Source organism: Erpetoichthys calabaricus, chromosome 6 (assembly GCF_900747795.2).
Source record: "Erpetoichthys calabaricus chromosome 6, fErpCal1.3, whole genome shotgun sequence".
NCBI lineage: Eukaryota > Metazoa > Chordata > Cladistia > Polypteriformes > Polypteridae > Erpetoichthys > Erpetoichthys calabaricus.
The window spans coordinates 72476865-72495389 of record NC_041399.2 but is presented as its reverse complement, the minus strand read 5'-3'; the positions used below and the strand labels follow the sequence as shown (position 1 = coordinate 72495389).

Here is an 18525-nt window from a genome sequence, read left to right as displayed (position 1 = left end):
GTAGCGAAGTGGAGACCAAGGCCAGTGCCTTAACTACTACACAATACTGCCACCCCAAAGCAATGATCTTGGGGTTCACCTTGTTGATTTCTGTTGAAAACTGTAAATTTTTAAATAAGCTGAAATAACTATTATAATATATTCAACTATTAAAATATATATTGTAATGTTTGTTATTGAATATGCATTGAGTATTAATTTTTGGTCTGCAAAAAACATAAAAGGTTATGCAACCATTTTACCACAATATTGAAATTTAACATTATACATTTATAGTTAATGCATAAATCATCTATTTGATGATTATGTTAAATATTTTCTTTAAACAATGTTGAAAGATAAAAAGCTTTAAAAGATTAAGAGAAGCACTACCTTAGTCAGTCACCCTACAATTCATATTAAAATTCTCTAAAATTATAACAGATTTAGTTAATTGCCGGTCACCTCTAAGCCAAACTTGTAGAAGAAGTAGTTGATGAAATATCTGGCACAGTTCACAATTCCATCATCTAAGTGTTGCCTTGTGATATCATGAAAGATCGTTTTTGTCACAGGAGCTGTGAGGTTATTCCTCAACCTGTAATATTCTTGATGTCGGTAAATAGTTACTTCAAAGGCTAATATTGCCAGCATTAGTAAGTTGTTCTAGAAAAGAGAAGAAAGAATAGATTAAGTTAACTCAGTGGCAAGTCATTAATCATTTCTGGGAAAAGGTTCAAAAGTTAATAGAACAGTATTTTGTGCAAAAGGGAAAATGTATAACTGTCTGAGTATGGGTGCAGTGATTAGCCAACAGCTCCTATTGCCAGAATTTAGAATGATTTACAATTAATTTAAATGTATAGTATTGTACTCCACAAAAAAAAAATAATATCAAATATAATACAAAATGAGACTGGCTTCTTTGTTTACTATAAACCAAATGTAGAGGTTTCTTTTAAGACCTTACATTTAAATAAAGATTAACATAAAATTATACAATAAATGTGCATCTTACTCTCAGGTACTCCAAAAGAGGTGAAAACTTCTTCAGTCCAACCCATTCAGTAGGATCAATGGGGCTGCTATAAAGAATGGAATTCATCATCTCTTTTTTCTCTTCATCCTTATAATTCATTGGCTAAGCACAGATTCAAGTTTAAATAGATAATAATAAAAAAAACAAATATATATGATTAGATGGAAAGGAACATAAAGAATATTTTTTATTGTAATTGCTAAATTTAGTGACAAATACATTTAAATATAAAAGCCAGGAATTTCATCTCAATATAAAGTCAATCACAGTAGTATTTATGTATATATTTCATTGGAGAACTGGTATTTGGTCCCCCTCTGTTTATAATGTTAGAAGAAGACCCGTCATCAGTTAAATAGCAATAATCACATACAACTGTAAAAATACCTTTGCCTCTATATAAATAAAGACACACAACATACACTCTTTTGTAATATGTATGATTAGATTCAGGAAGCTAATACTTATTCCTATCCCTGAACTACATTAGGTAGTTAAAGAGTATATGGATAATCTAGTTAACATCTTAAGCATGCATCATATAGTATCCATGTAAAGAAAAAAAACCAAAAATTATATTTTTTGACATCTGTAAGTTGTGTTTTATAATTATCAAACTTATATGTTGACTGCCACACTTCCCATTTCACAGAAAGTGCATTAAAGTGCAAAATATTTTTGACTCCATTCATGATGTTTAAACATTCAATTGGCAAAAGAGTGAAAAATACTGGCAATGAAAAACAGCTTGCACTTTTTGTAATATATTCTGTCATCATGTTTGGATGACTTTACAGATTTTATAATCTTCTCACAATACATTGTTTTTATTATGTTAGTCAAATAATGACAAATATGATTTATTAGGTAATGAAGAATGTAGACATTTTAGAGGTAAAGTAATTATACTCATTAACGCATTGTTGCATGTTGATTATCATATGATTATTATGTTGATAACCCTATAAATCTATAAATGTATAAAGCAATAGTTATACTTAAATTACATCTTTGTGAAAATTGTTTGCATAGGTTTTGACTAAGTACTTGGATTAAATTCAAGTTAATTTAGTTTAGTTAAATCTAAATTAGATTGGAAAAGAATAATGTATTCAGTGTACAGTTGTGGCCAAAAGTTTTGAGAATGACACAGGTATTGGTTTTCACAAAGTTTGCTGCTTCACTGTTTTTAGACATTTTTGTCAAATGTTTCTTTGGTATACTGAAGTATAATTACAAGCATTTCATAAGTTTCAAAGACTTTTATTGAAGACAATTATATTAAGTTTATGCAAAGAGTTAATATTTGCAGTGTTGGCCCTTCTTTTTCAAGACCTCTGGAATTCAGTATACCAAGGAAACATCTGACAAAAAGATCCAAAAACACTGAAGCAGCAAACTTTGTGAAAACCAATTTTTTGTGTCATTCTCAGAACATTTGGCCATGACTGTATAAGACATGCATGCACAGACATACACTATATAGTGTTTACTCTGGGTAATATTGTGTACCACACCCACATGAGAATGGTTGTTATCACACTGCCACTCCAGTAATCAGACTGAAAAACACAGATGACCTATTACAATGTACATTTGTTGGGGATGTATAATATATACTCTATTATTCCAAAATAGATCATTCAAGTGTGTATCTTAAAACCTGGAAAACAGCATGAAACATTTAATGTCTAGTCTTAGGTGTTACTTAGTCTTACCACCATTTCTTGTAAGAATTAGATTACAATAAAGGTCTGAAAAATGGCATACATCCAGTATAGCAAATGGATATTTGATATCAGCAAAGTCATGGTGTCATTTAATGCATACCATTGAACAGTTTTTCGAGTAGCTTGTAGATTCAATGGAGTTCAGCTGGTACAACATTTTGCACACAATTATGACGCAGGTCCAGACAGTGCAGATGCTTGAGGCTAATTGACGAAACTGGCTATAGGGTAGCGCAAAAGCCCAACATATTAAAAATAAATAGTTGAATAAGGAGACCTAAAAGTGAAATAAAAAATATTTTAATAGTGCATAATATGATAAATAAAGTACAAGACCATTAAGCAATAGTGTAATCTATTACTAAACTTTGACAATATAGTGCAGAACTTAAAATATGAACAAGGCAAATACTCAGCATTTAATAGAATGTTCATTTTGTAAAATGCTCGACTTTATATTTTCCATAATCTGAATCTGAAATTCCTCTTTTTACCCTTCTTAGCTTTTTATTCTGAGTATGTAGACTTCCCAGGCATGCTCAATTGCATTCTTAGCTGGGTTCAGAAATGACTAGCTCAGAGTTTCACCTTCTTTTTAACATTTTACTGTTAAGACTGTTATTGTTATGAAAACCCCTAAACCATTCTTTGGTATGTATGAAAGATATGTTGAAGATTTTTTTATGTGTGTAGCCTAAGTGTAAAAAGTAGCACAAGAACTATGCTTTCTATTTACCATGGTCAAATACTGTCTGGCATAAATTATATATTTTAAGATGCAATACCTATTTTCTTACCTCTTTCACTGTCACCCAGATAATATATGATGAAACGATCTTAATGATGTGAAGTTCTATTAGCCACCACAGAAATAATTGCAGCTTATGGAAATACTCTAAAAACTTTAAGAACAACACAGTCAGGCGATCAATCACCAAATGCCATTTGTTCTTAAGATCTGAAATCAGAAAAAGACAGGGAAAAGTTTGTATTTATAGACACTGTGTTATGGTGAGAAGTTTTATTTCCACAGAATATAAAAAGGCCCTATATTTCCCTGGTGTTACTTTAAATTTCTGTACAGAATGGCCTGACTATAATAGTTGAAAAGTCAGTACTTGAAGTGCCATCAAAGTAAACTCTCCAATTATTTTCTGTTTTTGTAACAAATGTGGCAAAGTTCTTTGTGTGGTTTTTGGTCAGTGATAAACAAACGTTTCATAGAATGAAAAACAGGCTTGTACTGAGGCTGTGACCAATGCTTTTTGATAATTCTGCTTTTGAAAAGAATCTGGCATGGAAGGGACAAGAGTGAGGAGGCTGCAATGAGCTGGGGCGGGATGGAGCGGGGTAAGGAGGTGAGTATGTATGCAAGTGTTTTAAATAATGAAAGAAAAAAGGTGCTTTGCCATTAAGGACCCCCAACTAAGATGGCCTACAAAATAAAACGTGACTGACAGGCATATGCTTCTTGTATATTCTAAATGTGCAGAGAGCTGGAATAACATAAATTTAATGTGTTCTGTGTGGCAATCGGTGCTGTCAATGCAAGAGGAAGCTTCTCCTCTCCTTTTTTCTGTGGCTCAAATACACTGCCATACATTCTGCTGCTGTTGTGAAGGTGCAAAAAAAAAAAAAGATGGCACAGAAGATGGTATGTGAGATGGTATGTTGGGGTATATGCAATGCTTGAATATAAAAGCACCACAAATGCATTTCTATTTTGCCATTTTGCTTCACCACATTGAACCCATTCATCAAACATCAAAGCGGTCATGTTCTGACTTTTATCACACTGTGCCCCAGACTTTTTGCTGGTACTGCAACTTACATACACGTTACGTTAGGGACCGTTTATATTTCACGCTCAAAACGCGTACGCATCATGGCTGCCACATGTTCCCAGTGTTAAATTTGTCATGTCCTTTGAGCACATCCTCAGAATTAATAATAATAATAATAATTCATTACATTTATATAGTGCTTTTCTCAGTACTCAAAGCGCTATCCACACAGGGAGGAACCGGGAAGCGAACCCACAATCTTCCACGCAGTCAGGCACTGTGTATGTGAGTGTAGGTGTTGCTTTGCATGAAGCAAAAAGGCAAGGAGAGAAGTAGAAGGCTGTCCTCAGATCAAAGGCTAGCTGGTACTGATGTTTAAATTTAACGGGTCCCCCACAAGCTAATACACATTTCCATCTACAGATTTTGAAAAGGGTTTCCCCCACTCTATCCTCTGAAATCATTTACACTTACATGCAACTATGAATGAGAATGCATCACTCCTCGTCCCCCCAACTATCCAAATTATCCCCAACTATCTCTACATAACATTCGCATCTATGAACTTAAAGGGGGGAGTGTCACATATAGCTGATAAAAACACAAAAACAAATACTTTCGTGAAGGACGTAAACAAATGTAAATCATTAACATCTAATAATGATAATAATATAGACTCAAATGTCACATTATTCCTACGGATTACCTGCTTCAGTTCAGTTCAGTTACATTAACAAAAATCAAGGTCAGACACTAGGAACTGATTTACCGCAGGAATGTTTTACTCATTAGCAATTGTGTATAGCAGGTTCAAAAAAAAACGCAGCTCTAGTGACATAATATAATTTGCATTACTTACTGTTTGACTTATGCCTTTAACCAAGCCATCTTAGAACATTTGAGTTACAACTAGTTGCATTGCTTTTACTTCTTCAATTGGAGCACAGGTATGTGAAGTGACATGCTCATGGTCACAAAGTGTTAGTAGCAGAATTTGAAATCACAACTTTAAAGTTGGAAGTCCTAGGCCTAAATCCTTAACCAGTGCACCACACTTCCCACCAAATATTTTAGCCCATGATTAAAAAAAACACAAATATTATAGATAGTACTTAGTTAGTTACATAGTACTTCTGCTATCACTGATTAAGCAATGGCTCTATAACTAAGGCCCATTTTCTTCTAACATTTACTGGGTAAAGGCTGGCAACACAGCTAGTATTGTATGATTCTACAAATTTATTACTGTTTGATATGCATCATCTAGTCAAATATCAGTCTTAGTATTCTAAATTTTAAGAGAATTATTATGACATGTCTGGCAAACACTGACTGTGTGTACAGTTAGAACAAGAGTTAGCAAGCTTAACAAGTGCTTAGCAATTAATGAGTGAGTCAGGGACCATACACATTACAAAGGATTTAATGTGCTTCCTTGTTTACAATGAATTTTAAGAATTTTAAGTTTGTAAATGAATGATTAATTATAAGATGGATAATGTTCTTAGTGACACATTGCTTTCAGGAGATGTACACCAGAAATGTGAAGCCTTCCACAGATCAGATCACAGGATGACAACTTGTTGAAATAAGACTTCATTAAGTGTCCATTATAATATCCACCATTTACCTTTTCCTTTTGCACACTGCATTTGTACTGGTGATTCTCTTCAGTGATAAACAATGCTTCTCCATTGAGGACCACTGACCACACATGTAGATCTTGTTGAAAATGGTGCCTTTTAGAAAACATTTTTGAACAACAAGTAAATTTGCTTTATGATGTTGCCTATAGTAGTTGTTCACCTCTGCTACTCTTTTATTATTAGATTGACCTCATAAAGATGCCATCTTCCATTGTATGATTCTTCTTCCAAGAATGATGACCTTTTCAAAGGAGCAGTTCCTGAATTCTTTGTTGCATGCACCACAAGATATCATTTGGTATCTTCATGACTCTAAACTATTATGAACGGCTACTCATAAAAACAGCAATGGGAGCTTTCACCTATGGCTTTCAACCTGATTGTATAGACCCATTATGGACCAATACATTGTCCCTATTCCCAGGTTTTGGAATTGATTCTGACCCTCATCTCAAATTTTATTATAAAGGGTCACTTTTCCTGTGGACAACTATTTTTTCTCACAGAATATTTTTAAAAATGAAGAATAAAAAAATGATTCATATGCTTCGAAATCATGTCAAATTTTAGAACTGGGGAAACATTGTGCAAGTAAATTCCTTTTAGTTTAAGAAAAAGATCAAACAGTAGAGCAAACATTAAAACAAAGAAGGCATTATTCTAGCCAGTCTTAATGTAAAAAAGATGAAGAAACTTTTGTTTGGAATGTTGCCGCAAGTGACTCTGCCCTTTATATTCTACAGAAAATAACGCTTTAAGTCAGCAATCTTGCAGTTATTATTTTAAGCAATCAGAAGCCAGCAGACATACTCAGTACAAAGAACAAAACTGAGGAAATTCAATACATTTTCGAATAGAATAATATGACAGAAGATTTTTCTGTCATATTTCTTTAATTTCCTTGACATTATTTTAGTACACTGAATATACAGAACTTTAAAAATGTAAAAGATGGGCTTTGACCTAAAAGAAATTAAACTAAATACATTGACACCACATGATCTTCCTTCCATTTTATTATTATTATTATTATTAAATATTAAAGGCAAATTACAAAATCTGGAAGCACAATGTAAAGTTTGATTATGTGTAGAGAATTGTAAATGAAAAACCTTAAGTGGTTACCAAACTGTGACCTAGAAGTAATATGTAGCAGCTGTGAGTACAGTGGAAATGAAGACAATCAACCACATTCCTCTTAAGAATCTGACCATGCTTCTGTTCTGGTTTTAACAAAGGAGAAGGACATTTTAAATTACTGCAAAAAGTGTGATTTTCATTTCTACAAGTAGCAACATTGTTCTCCCCGTGTCTGCATGGGTTTCCTCCGGGTCCTCCGGTTTCCTCCCACAGTCCAAAGACATGCAGGTTAGGTGCATTGGCGATTCTAAATTGTCCCTAGTGTGTGCTTGGCATGTGGGTGTGTGTGTGTGCCCTGCAGTGGGCTGGCGCCCGGCCCAGGGTTTATTTCCTGCCTTGCGCCCTGTGTTGGCTGGGATTGGCTCCAGCAGACCACCGTGTCCCTGTAGTTAGGATATAGTGGGTTGGATAATGGATAGATGGATTTTATATGACGTCCATCATTTATGGCATAGAGACGGAGACAGTATAACAGTCATTTTTTGTAACAATTCAAGAAATAATAACTCTTAATACTTAGAAATGTAATACTATCAACATGAACAATACAAGTATTGAAAAAGTGAAACTATTATTTTCATTTGTTTAAAAAACAATCAACTATTTTCAACTGAGCAGAGTGGTAGCACATTGACTTTATTGGAGCAAGATCTGTTTTAGAATACACAAGTGTTCACTGAGAAAATATGTTTATAATCCCAGTTAGGTTTTATGAGAAAGACTTTTCAGGTGGCATAGTGGCAAAGTTAATTAATTAATACTGGGGACTGAGTGCCTGAATTAAACAGGGTTTGGATTTATACTTTTCCCTGTATTTGTTTTGGTTTTTCTCCTTGAACATCATTAATTTAATTTCAAATTGTTTGTGTAGTAGGTTACCAGTCAACCCAAACATCATCCTGTATGAGCGATAATGAGTATGTGTGCAATATCTGTGAATTTCCCCTTGGGATTAATAAAGTATCTATCTATCTATCTATCTATCTATCTATCTATCTATCTATCTATCTATCTATCTATCTATCTATCTATCTATCTATCTATCTATCTATCTATCTATCTATCTATCTATCTATCTATCTATCTATCTCTAAGTGTGCTCAGTGATAAATGGGTGCCACATTCAACTAGTTTCCCTCCTTGTGCCCAGTGTTGCAAAGAATGGCTCCAGCCCAAAACCTTGAGCTGGATTAAGTAATCCAAAATTAAAAATGACAAAAGTAGGGCAAAGTAATGATAACATTTCACCATATTCTGATCTGACACCAATAAAATTCCCAATGATCTTAAAAAAGTGGCACACTAAAAATAACAAAAAAAATTTAATGATTTGATAGTTTTGCATAGATAGTGATTAAGATATACATGCTTCATATAAAATATAGTATGTACTTTGTACTTAATAAAACGCATTAACCATTACTGATTTTGTATTAACATGTGACAGTTATTAATTTATGGGCAATCTGTACCACTCCTTGAAGATCACAAAGGCTACAGGTTTGGGTTAAATTGGACCCTTAACTTTGACCTATTTGCCTGATTCAAGCTTTGTTATATCAATTCAAGATTTAGTTTATTTATTTATGATATAAATATAAAACAGAAACTCTCTTCTTACAGAACTTCTGTGGCTTTTATAACTAACCTCCAAATGACAGTGGGAGTGGGTCAATTAGGTTTAATTATTTGCTTTTTATATTCTGCCAAGGGTATATTCTTACAAAAAGCTACCAGTTTAAGATTTTAAAAGGCTTTGATTAATTCAAAAAACCTCCAACCTTGGTGCTTCCAAATCCCCAGATTAATACAGTTTATTGGAGTTTTTAGTCTCAGCTATTTGTTTTGTGGCTTGAAAATGCTACGATTTTGGGGTTTAACAATGGCAGCCTATACAGCAATAATGCAATTTTGATTAATTTGAAGCCTTAATGAAGCAGACCTAAAAAATATGAACTTTATGCTATCATGGGTACATTACTATTTTATAACTGTTTAAATCATTCTCCACTTAATGTGAACTCTTGTAAAAGTACTATTTTTAAGAATATGGTGGGTAAATTACCTGATGGTTCTTCTGCAATATACTGAGAAACACTTGATTCTTTTCCTGTACTGCTGTGTCTGCTCCCTCCTTTACTCTCCTTCTCTTCCAATACTTTCTCATTTTCTTTGCTTTCCTCTTCCCCTTCATTTGTCTTTTTCTCCTCTGGATCTGTTGTAGTGCTGCTGATTACATTCATCATCGTGATATCTGCCAAGCTCCCATCCTGGTGCACAAGCCTGTGGGCACCAAAACAGTCTCAGATGGTGTTTGTGCTGACTCAATTAAAATTGAGATTGCAAGGAATGCTGTACATAATGAATTTGATGAGTTTTTGTGAACACATAAATGCAACTGAATAATTAGTTTATTTTATTTAAAAATAAAAAAGTGCTGAGTTTGCAAGACCATCTATGTTCTTTTTATGTACAATTCTTTCCCAGTCCAGCAATTATTATGAGACTGAATATGGAAACAATGCTTAAACTTGACATTTTCCCCAAGGAGAGAAAATAGTCAGAGTTTAACATCAAGAAGCATGAAATGACAATATATCAATCAAGCATTTCATGTCTTCAATAGACTTACTCATTCTGGCGACTGGGAATTTTTTGCTTGATGCTGCTCAAGAGTAATTGACAGAAAGGGAGAAATCAGAATGAGAAGAGAAAAGTCTTACAGACAGTTTAATACCAAAGTTAGCCTGTTAGCATGGTCATAAGATTTCGAACAGCACAATGCAGATAAAAGAATGATATGAAAAAGGGTACATCCATAGAATAGATGTTCCTATTATTTTTATAGTATCTGTTCAATATACAAAATAGGTAATTTAAACAATATTTAAAACAGACATAAAAACTGTATTTTAGGAAACAGGTCTAACAGATTATTTGTAGTCTCATGAGCTAAAATTTCAGAATAATCTCAGAAACCTTTTAGGTGGAATATATTCAAATAGAAAATATTTACTAACCGTAAACTATAAAGTAAAATAGCATGAAACAAAAATCTGGAAAAACTATACTAATAATATAATAATAGTGTTTGGTCAAGTACTTGGTTAAAATTGCATTGCTTTTCTGGTAATACTCCTCATTTTATAAAGTATACATACTGTAGTTCATAAACCATCATTTCTCTTTCAGAACAGCAAACAAAATATTTCCAAATGTCTTTAAAACAAGTTCAGTGTCTTCTGTGCTTCTTCATCCTATTCTGTTTATAACATTATAAATGAGCTGTACGTTTGCTTTGTTTTGAGTGTCTCCTCCAGTCCTAGATAAGTAAGTTTCTTCATTTCTACTTTAAAATATGATTCCTTGTAGCACACATTTGGCTAAAGTGCTAAATAAAAATAATATTATAAAATAATTTAAAATATACTACACACAAGATAATTCAAATATTATTTGCATCTATCTATCTATCTATCTATCTATCTATCTATCTATCTATCTATCTATCTATCTATCTATCTATCTATCTATCTATCTATCTATCTATCTATCTATCTATCACTTATAATTTAATTTTAATTCCATGAAATAGATTAGCATTCAATATGAATTAACATTTGAAATGTTTGTTTTAATATTTAACAGAAAGAGAAACTTAAATAATGGCTTCAATAAATTAGTGTAAAGAACACAGTTATTACATTACTGGTGTAAAGTGTTATTTTAGAACTTTACAAAACAGGTAATAAACTCCAGTGAAAACAAACAAAGCAGCTTGCCTGAGAAGACACATGAGCCTTGATACTACTCATCATAGAAATACTATAAAATATTGACTAGACTATAGATTAAATAACATTCATTTCAAGTGGATGAAAACTCTGAAACTTATACAGATGCTAGGTTTCGCTACAGGTGTCATATCCAGAAGCATTGAGAGATGCATGAGGTTAAAAAGGCAGCTTGGAAAGCTAACCATCCCACTGTTTAAAAATCATTCAAAGTGAGAACACTAAAGCTTGTATTTAAACCAAAATGATATGAAAAAAATGTACATACTCAGGTATTTACAGTATACTGCAAGCGAAAAGGTGAAAATGAACAAATACCCACCTATTGACTATGAGATAAACACGACCATTGACTTTGGCATGGCTAAGAAATGCAATGTGGGATGGCATGTCAACAGAAAAATGAGAGACAGAGCATAATGTTAAAGAAAAGTGACACATACAAAAAGCAGTGCAGAAAAGCAGAATGAACAAGCCTGAATGAAAAAAGATTTCAAGAAAGAGCAAATGGTAATGATTTAACCTGCACTTCTGGGCAGTACTATATGGTATAAGGAAGATAGTACCAAACATAACTGTTGTAATATATATTACTATTTGTATTTGGCTGATGTCTTTATCAGAGGTGATTTACATTATCAGAATGCAATATAGTTAATGGGATTTTGCAATTAGTGGGTACTAGACCATACACCTTGGGTTTTAGGGTCAAATTCATAACTTTGTATATTGCCTGCCTAATGAATGCACCACAAATTAAGGAATACAACATTAAATATATACTGCAGTTTACCAAATATGAGTGGTGAAAGTAAGAATGAATAATTGTTCAGCAAATAGTAAATAAAATGGATTATGGTTCTGTTCATGTTGTCCACAACAATTGGAAGAATTTCAATGAAGAACACTTAAGACAAAATCTTGGTCTTATGGTTTTTAAAAATTGACAATTTTCTGTATATTCAGCAATCAGACATTAATTCCTCTTACCGAATAGTTTACAGACAGAAATTATTCATTATTATTATTATTATTATTATTATTATTATTATTATTATTATTATTATTATTCATTATTAATAGTGTAAAAAATAAATGTCATGCTGCACAATTTTAATTTATTTAGGTAACTACAATTGCAGCAATAGAAAATCATCCAATTTTGTTGTAGAAACTCATTTTAGCAGAATTCTTAGGATAATTTTTACTTTGTCAAAAAACACAGAATTTATCTACAAAATTTGTGCTTCCATCATGTATTTTCTTCAGGAAACATTAAAATGCATGCTATTACCCTGTTTCATATGATATACATTTTAATAATATCATATATAAGTACATATCTTTGTTGTCAAATGAACATTCTAACAAGATGAAACTTTACATGTTCATATTCCAATTCCAACACAATAATTTTACTGTCCAGTATATATAAATTAATTTTCTACAGTTAGTTTAAATACAGCTTTAAAAGTCTTTAATGATTAGTTTTAGGACATATTTTCACAATTAAAGACACTGAGCATTTCATTTTTAATTATAAAATAAAGGAAAATACAAAATGTCCACTTTTGCAACCAGTTTATTTTAAAACTGTTAAAGATGTAAATATTCTAAAAAAAACCCCTGGAATTATACCTCAAAACTGAGAACTCAATGAAGACTTTTTAAACAATAAGCTGACTCCCACATAAACAAACATAACAAATCCACTGACATGATAATGAGCTATACTTGCAATTAATGGAGAGAATTACAGAAAGTTTAAACAATTATTTAAAATATCATTTTTATTAATTTCACAACATGTTGTTTCATTAAGGGTTCTATGACTGTGAAAAAAAAATTAAATATGTTTTTTCTCCTTATGCGAAATCTGTCTAGAAGAAAGTAAAAAACTTAAAAAATTCCTCTAAATTTAAAATGCTTATGCATACATAGGAGATCACTGCCACATTGTGGCTGTTACATTACCTGTAAATTGTATTGTCTTGTTTAGCTGCCACGGCTTTAAGATCAGTGAGCTGGAGGAAGCTGTCATGGAAATAGTGCAGGTGCAAAATGCATACAAGAAGGAAAGAAGTAGGGATGAATATCCGAGTAAACAAAGCAGATACAGAAAACTTCTCCAAACCTAAATCTTTTAATCTGTAAAAAAATAAAGAAATAAATGAAATAAACAAAAATACAACACATATATGGCTATCACAATACCTTAAGATTTTAATTCAAGATGGCTGGCACATTTTAAAATAAACGTACAGGGCACCTTTTTTGGTGATCATTTACATTTACATTTACAACATTTAGCAGACGCTCTTATCCAGAGCGACATACAACAGTGCTTAGTAGTCTACGACTGTTCTTCAGTCTTTAAGGCTAGGATTAAATCTACTGTCATTAAACACGTTACCACTGACCAAGTTGTACACAAAACCATGCTAGAAGAAAATAGTAAGTTGTTAGTACTAGGAGTTAGTACAAAAATTTTTTTTTTTTTTTGAGAAAAGGGTAGAAAAAAAGTATGGGGACTTTAGTCCCCATAGTGCTGTTTAAAGAAGTGTGTCTTCAGACGACGTTTGAAGACAGTGAGGGTCTCCGCTGTTTGTACAGCAAGAGGAAGTTCGTTCCACCACTGAGGAGCCAACACTGCAAAGAGTCTTGATGCATGTTGTCCTCTTCTTTTAAGTAAGGGAGGTTCGAGACAAGCAGTGCTTGATGTTCTGAGAGAGCGAGAAGTGACACGCTGCTTAACCAGTGCTGATATGTAAGGTGGTGCAGTTCCAGTTTTGGCCTTAAAGGCAAGTGTTAGGGTTTTGAACCTGATGCAGGCAGCCACAGGGAGCCAGTGCAGGTTCCGCAGCAGAGGGGTAGTGTGTGATCATACTCCTGTCATATCTGTCAAATTTACAGATTAATACATTCATTCATAATGCTTGGATTATTACATGTTTTTAATGAATTAATGTACTTTTATAAAAAAAATTGTAACTGTCAAGTGCCTGTGCAGGCTCTTCAAAAGGGTTGCAGTTTGGAATAATTGACAGGGTGCATTGCTGTAGTCGGCCATCTCTTTAACCAATTCTCTTATTTCTGAAATTCGTTAATCTTGTTAGTCATACTGCTAACAGTTCTTGACCTGAAGTTCTTTCTCAGGACTCAGAATGGTGTCAGTGCCTAGTCTTATGCAGATTGTGTATTCATGCACTTATAAATGAGGGAAACTATTAGCTAGGTATTTTGTTGTTACCTGCTTAGCACAGTAAATGATACAATAAACACATTGATGCAATCTCTGATAATGAATGCTGAGAAAAAACAGCACACATTTATTGCAACACGTGGTCCACAAGAGTAGAGTAGGGCAGACTGATAACCTGCCATACAGCTAACAAGATATGCCCTTTTCAGTATAGATGGATCACTTTCTTAAAAATATTTTTAAACTTAACGTTTTAACTTGCAAACCTTTCCCTTTTTATTTTTATTAAAACAGAATAAGGCAAAATTCACATGCAAAAGACATTGTATGCAATTAGAAAACAATGTGAGGTTAGTGGTAAAATAAACCAACATATTTTGAATGCTCAGTCAATAGGTAGCTGGATAAGTAGCTGGTTTATTCATTATAATAATACATTTTGTTTATTTGTATGCGCCTTTCTAAACACTCAAGGACACTGAACAATAGATAAAACACAGATTATTAACAAAACTAAAATACAAAAATTTAAATCAGAGCAATTGTAATCAAAGAGAAAATGCAGTCTTAAACAAATGAGTTTTAAGTTTAGATTTGAAAAGTCAAAATGATTCAATATTTCTAAGCTCAGATGGTAGTGAGTTCCAGAGATGCGGAGCAGAGCAACTGAATGCTCTGCTCCCCATGGTGGTAAGACAGACGAAGGGGATAGTCAAGTGAATGGAGGAAGAGGATCTAAGGGTACGGGAGGGAATGGCAACATGGAGGAGGTCAGACAGATATGGAGGGGGAAGGTTGTGGATAGCCTTAAAAGTTAACAGAAGAATTTTGAATTGAATGCGGAACTTAAATGGAAGCCAATGATGCTGCTGCAAAACGGGAATGATATGGTGAATAGAGGGAGTTCTAGTAATGATGCAAACAGCTGAATTCTGGACCAGTTGAAGCTTAAAAAGAGATTTGCGAGAAATACCAAAGAAAAGGGAATTGCAATAATCCAGACGAGAAGTGAAAAGGCTATGAACAAGGATAGCAGTGGTGTGAGGAGTGAGGGAGGGGCGAATACGATTAATGTTACGCAAGTGGAAATATGCAGACTGGGAGATGTTACTGATGTGGGACTGAAAAGATAAAGTACTATCAAGGATGACACCCAGACTCTTAACCTGTGGGGAAGGGAGACAGAGGAATTATCAATAACAAATGAAAAATGATCAGTTTTGGATACTCTACATTATACTCTACATGCAGATATTTTCCATAATATATTTGATTATTCATTAACTGAAAAGGATTATAAATATTAGGTAAAATATCATGGATTTAAAATGACTTTGACATGTAAAATAAACATATTAAAATTTAAATTGTAAAGCATACACCTTAACACTAAAACTTTAAAAAAGCTGACAGAAGTTTTGATTTACTACTGCAAATTAAAGGTCTTCTTTTTCACATCATTTCAGCTCCAAAAATTACTTCTACATTAAAAAAATCAGATTATAGAGCATAACATAAAAACTTGCTGTTTTAAAATGTATTTTAGTTTGTTTTCACATGTTCAGTTTTTCCATCTTTTGTGTTTATTTCCGAATGTTAATGTTTACCGGTTTATCTTAATTTTTAGTTTTTTGACCCACAAAATAATTTTTTGAGAGAATTTTATATTTTTGACATTTGCAGACATTAGAATGTAAGGAGGTTTATTATTTTAAGTTTTCAGATATAGAGTTCACTCCATAATGTCTGTGACAAGGACACATTTTTCCTTGATTCACCCCTCTGCTCCAAGGTTTAAAAGTACAAATCAAATAATTCAGATGTGATTAAAGTGCACATTGTAGACTTTCATTTAAGGGTATTTGCATATATTTTGGTCACACCATGTAGAAATGACAACACTTTTTCTAAATGGTCTCCCCTTTTCAGGGCACAATAATGTATGGGACATAGCGATGGTAGGTATATTAGAGCAGTCATTTTAAGTACTTTGTTGCATATCACTTGCATGCAATGACTGCTTGAAGTCTGTGATTCATAGACATCACCAGGTGCTGAGCATCTTAAGTTTTCTTTTCAGCACGTGGAACACATGCTCAGATGGATTTTAATTGGGTGGCTGGCTTGGCCATTCAAAAATTTTCCATTTTTTAGCTTGTGTGTTGCGTTACCAGTATGTTTGGGATCATTATCTTGTTGTAGGGTGAAGCACCGTCCAATGGGTTTGAAGGTATTTTACTGGAACTTGAACAGATAAGATGTTTCTATGCACCTCTATGTACCACTGCCATCAGCTGTTAAATTGCCAATGAAGAGAGTATGCCAGAACCTGTAGCAGCCATACATGTCCAAGCCATAGCATTTCTCACCACCATGTTTAACAGATGAGGTGGTATGCTTTGAATTTTGGGCAGTTCCTTTTCATCTCCACACTTTGCACTTGCCACCACTCTCATACAGGTTAATTTTTGTCTTGTCTGTCCACAAAAAGTTTTCCCAGAATTCTGCAGTCTCTTTCAAGTTTTTTTCTCAAACTAATCTGACCATCCTATTTGTGTGGCTCACTAGTTGTCTGCATCTTGCAGTGGTGCCTTGGTTTTTCTGTTCATGAAGTCTTCTGTGGATAGCAGTATCTGACACATGTACATCTGCCTCCAGAAGTCTGTTTTTGATCTATTGGGCATGCAATTTTTTTCCATTGTGGGGATTCTACTGTCATCAGCAGTGAAGGTCTTCCTTGTCCTACAAGCTTCTTTGTAATTGCTGAGCTCACCAGCGTGTTCTAACTTGTTAATGATATTCCAGACAGCTAATTTAGGTAATCCTAATGATTTACCAATGTTTCTAATAGTTTATTTTTCAGCCTCATAATGGCTTCTTTGATTTTCATTGGCATAGCTCTTGTCCTCATGTTGAACAATGGTAACTACAGACTTCAAAGGATAGAAGAAAGTCTAGGTATCTTATACCTACACTAATGAAGCATCGAAACACTCATGAATAAATCACAATCATCTGTGAGGCCAATAGTCCCATCATTATGGTGCCCTGAAATTGCTGGACCATGTAAAAAAGTGTTGTCATTACTACATGGTGCGACTGAAATGTACGCAAATACCCTTAAATTGAAGTCTGCAACATGCACTTTAATCATGTCTGACTTGTTTGATTTGTAATTTTAAACTGTTAATCAGAGGAGTGTACTTTGTCTTTGTCCCAAAAATTGTGGATGGCACTGTCATCTAGTATGACTCTGATCAATTACACACAATATCACTTTTGTTTATTCTGTGACTAGTTGTCCGAAGCTTCCATTTGCATGAAACACTGAACACCAATACTCCACCTCACCCAATTTTGTAAAGTTGTAAAGTTACCCACATCCTTAAGAAATCCATCAGTAAAATCACATTTTCAAAGATCATAGGCATACTTTTTAAAAAACTTTTCTGAAAGTAAAATGAGAACAACAGAAGGCAAAAATTTCTTTTAAATGTGACCTCTCTATTTCAAAAAAATCTGCAATAAGCAAAACAGAGCAAAGTGCTTAAAAACTAAATTCCCAAAGTGTCTTTAAAACAGAAACTCACTTACTTGTCCTCATCCATTCCTGTCATATTCATCCACACTCTTCTGGAAGAATCAAACTGATATGTGTAGACGAGGATTAATACCAGCATGGTGTAAACAACAACAGACATCCAAAAATATTTTAAAATTCTTCTCCACCAGTCATAATGTACCTGACCAAAAAAAAATATATATATACTATATATATATATATATATATCTATACATATAAAAGGCAAAGTCCAAAATAGTCAAAGACATACTACAGAAGTGAATGAAAGATGAAAAACTACTGAAAATACATACAATATTTCATAGTAAGTAATGGGGAAATAGTAAAACACATTGTTTAGAAAAGCATGACATTTACATTACAGCCTTCCTTTAAAAGGCAAACAAGACAGAGTGTCCCCTGACCACAGAAGTGCAAGTCATGGTTGCTCTAAAATGTCTTGCTGATGGTTTTTTCCAGAATGTTTTGGGAGAAGCACCAGGAATGTGTATTTACCTGGTAACCATTACACCATAGTGTGTGATTACATTTTACATGTAAACTGTTAATTTAAATAATGTATGCAATTATTGCAAATTTGTAAGTTTAATATATCAATATGGTTTAGACATGGTGCTTTCATTATTGT

At 33.3% G+C, this 18525-nt stretch overlaps 1 protein-coding gene across 1 annotated transcript in view; it reads right to left on the bottom strand.

The window, feature by feature from the left end:
- LOC114653397 (piezo-type mechanosensitive ion channel component 2) overlaps positions 1 to 18525 on the bottom strand; it is a 558353-nt gene that overhangs the window by 90212 nt on the left and 449616 nt on the right. The window contains exons 16-22 of the mRNA XM_051928878.1: positions 17909 to 18057; positions 13087 to 13260; positions 9384 to 9601; positions 3546 to 3706; positions 2849 to 3025; positions 998 to 1120; positions 445 to 645 (exon numbers count right to left, since the gene is read on the bottom strand). Of these exons, the coding sequence (XP_051784838.1) occupies positions 445 to 645; positions 998 to 1120; positions 2849 to 3025; positions 3546 to 3706; positions 9384 to 9601; positions 13087 to 13260; positions 17909 to 18057 (1203 nt within the window). The remainder of the gene's footprint in view (positions 1 to 444; positions 646 to 997; positions 1121 to 2848; positions 3026 to 3545; positions 3707 to 9383; positions 9602 to 13086; positions 13261 to 17908; positions 18058 to 18525) is intronic.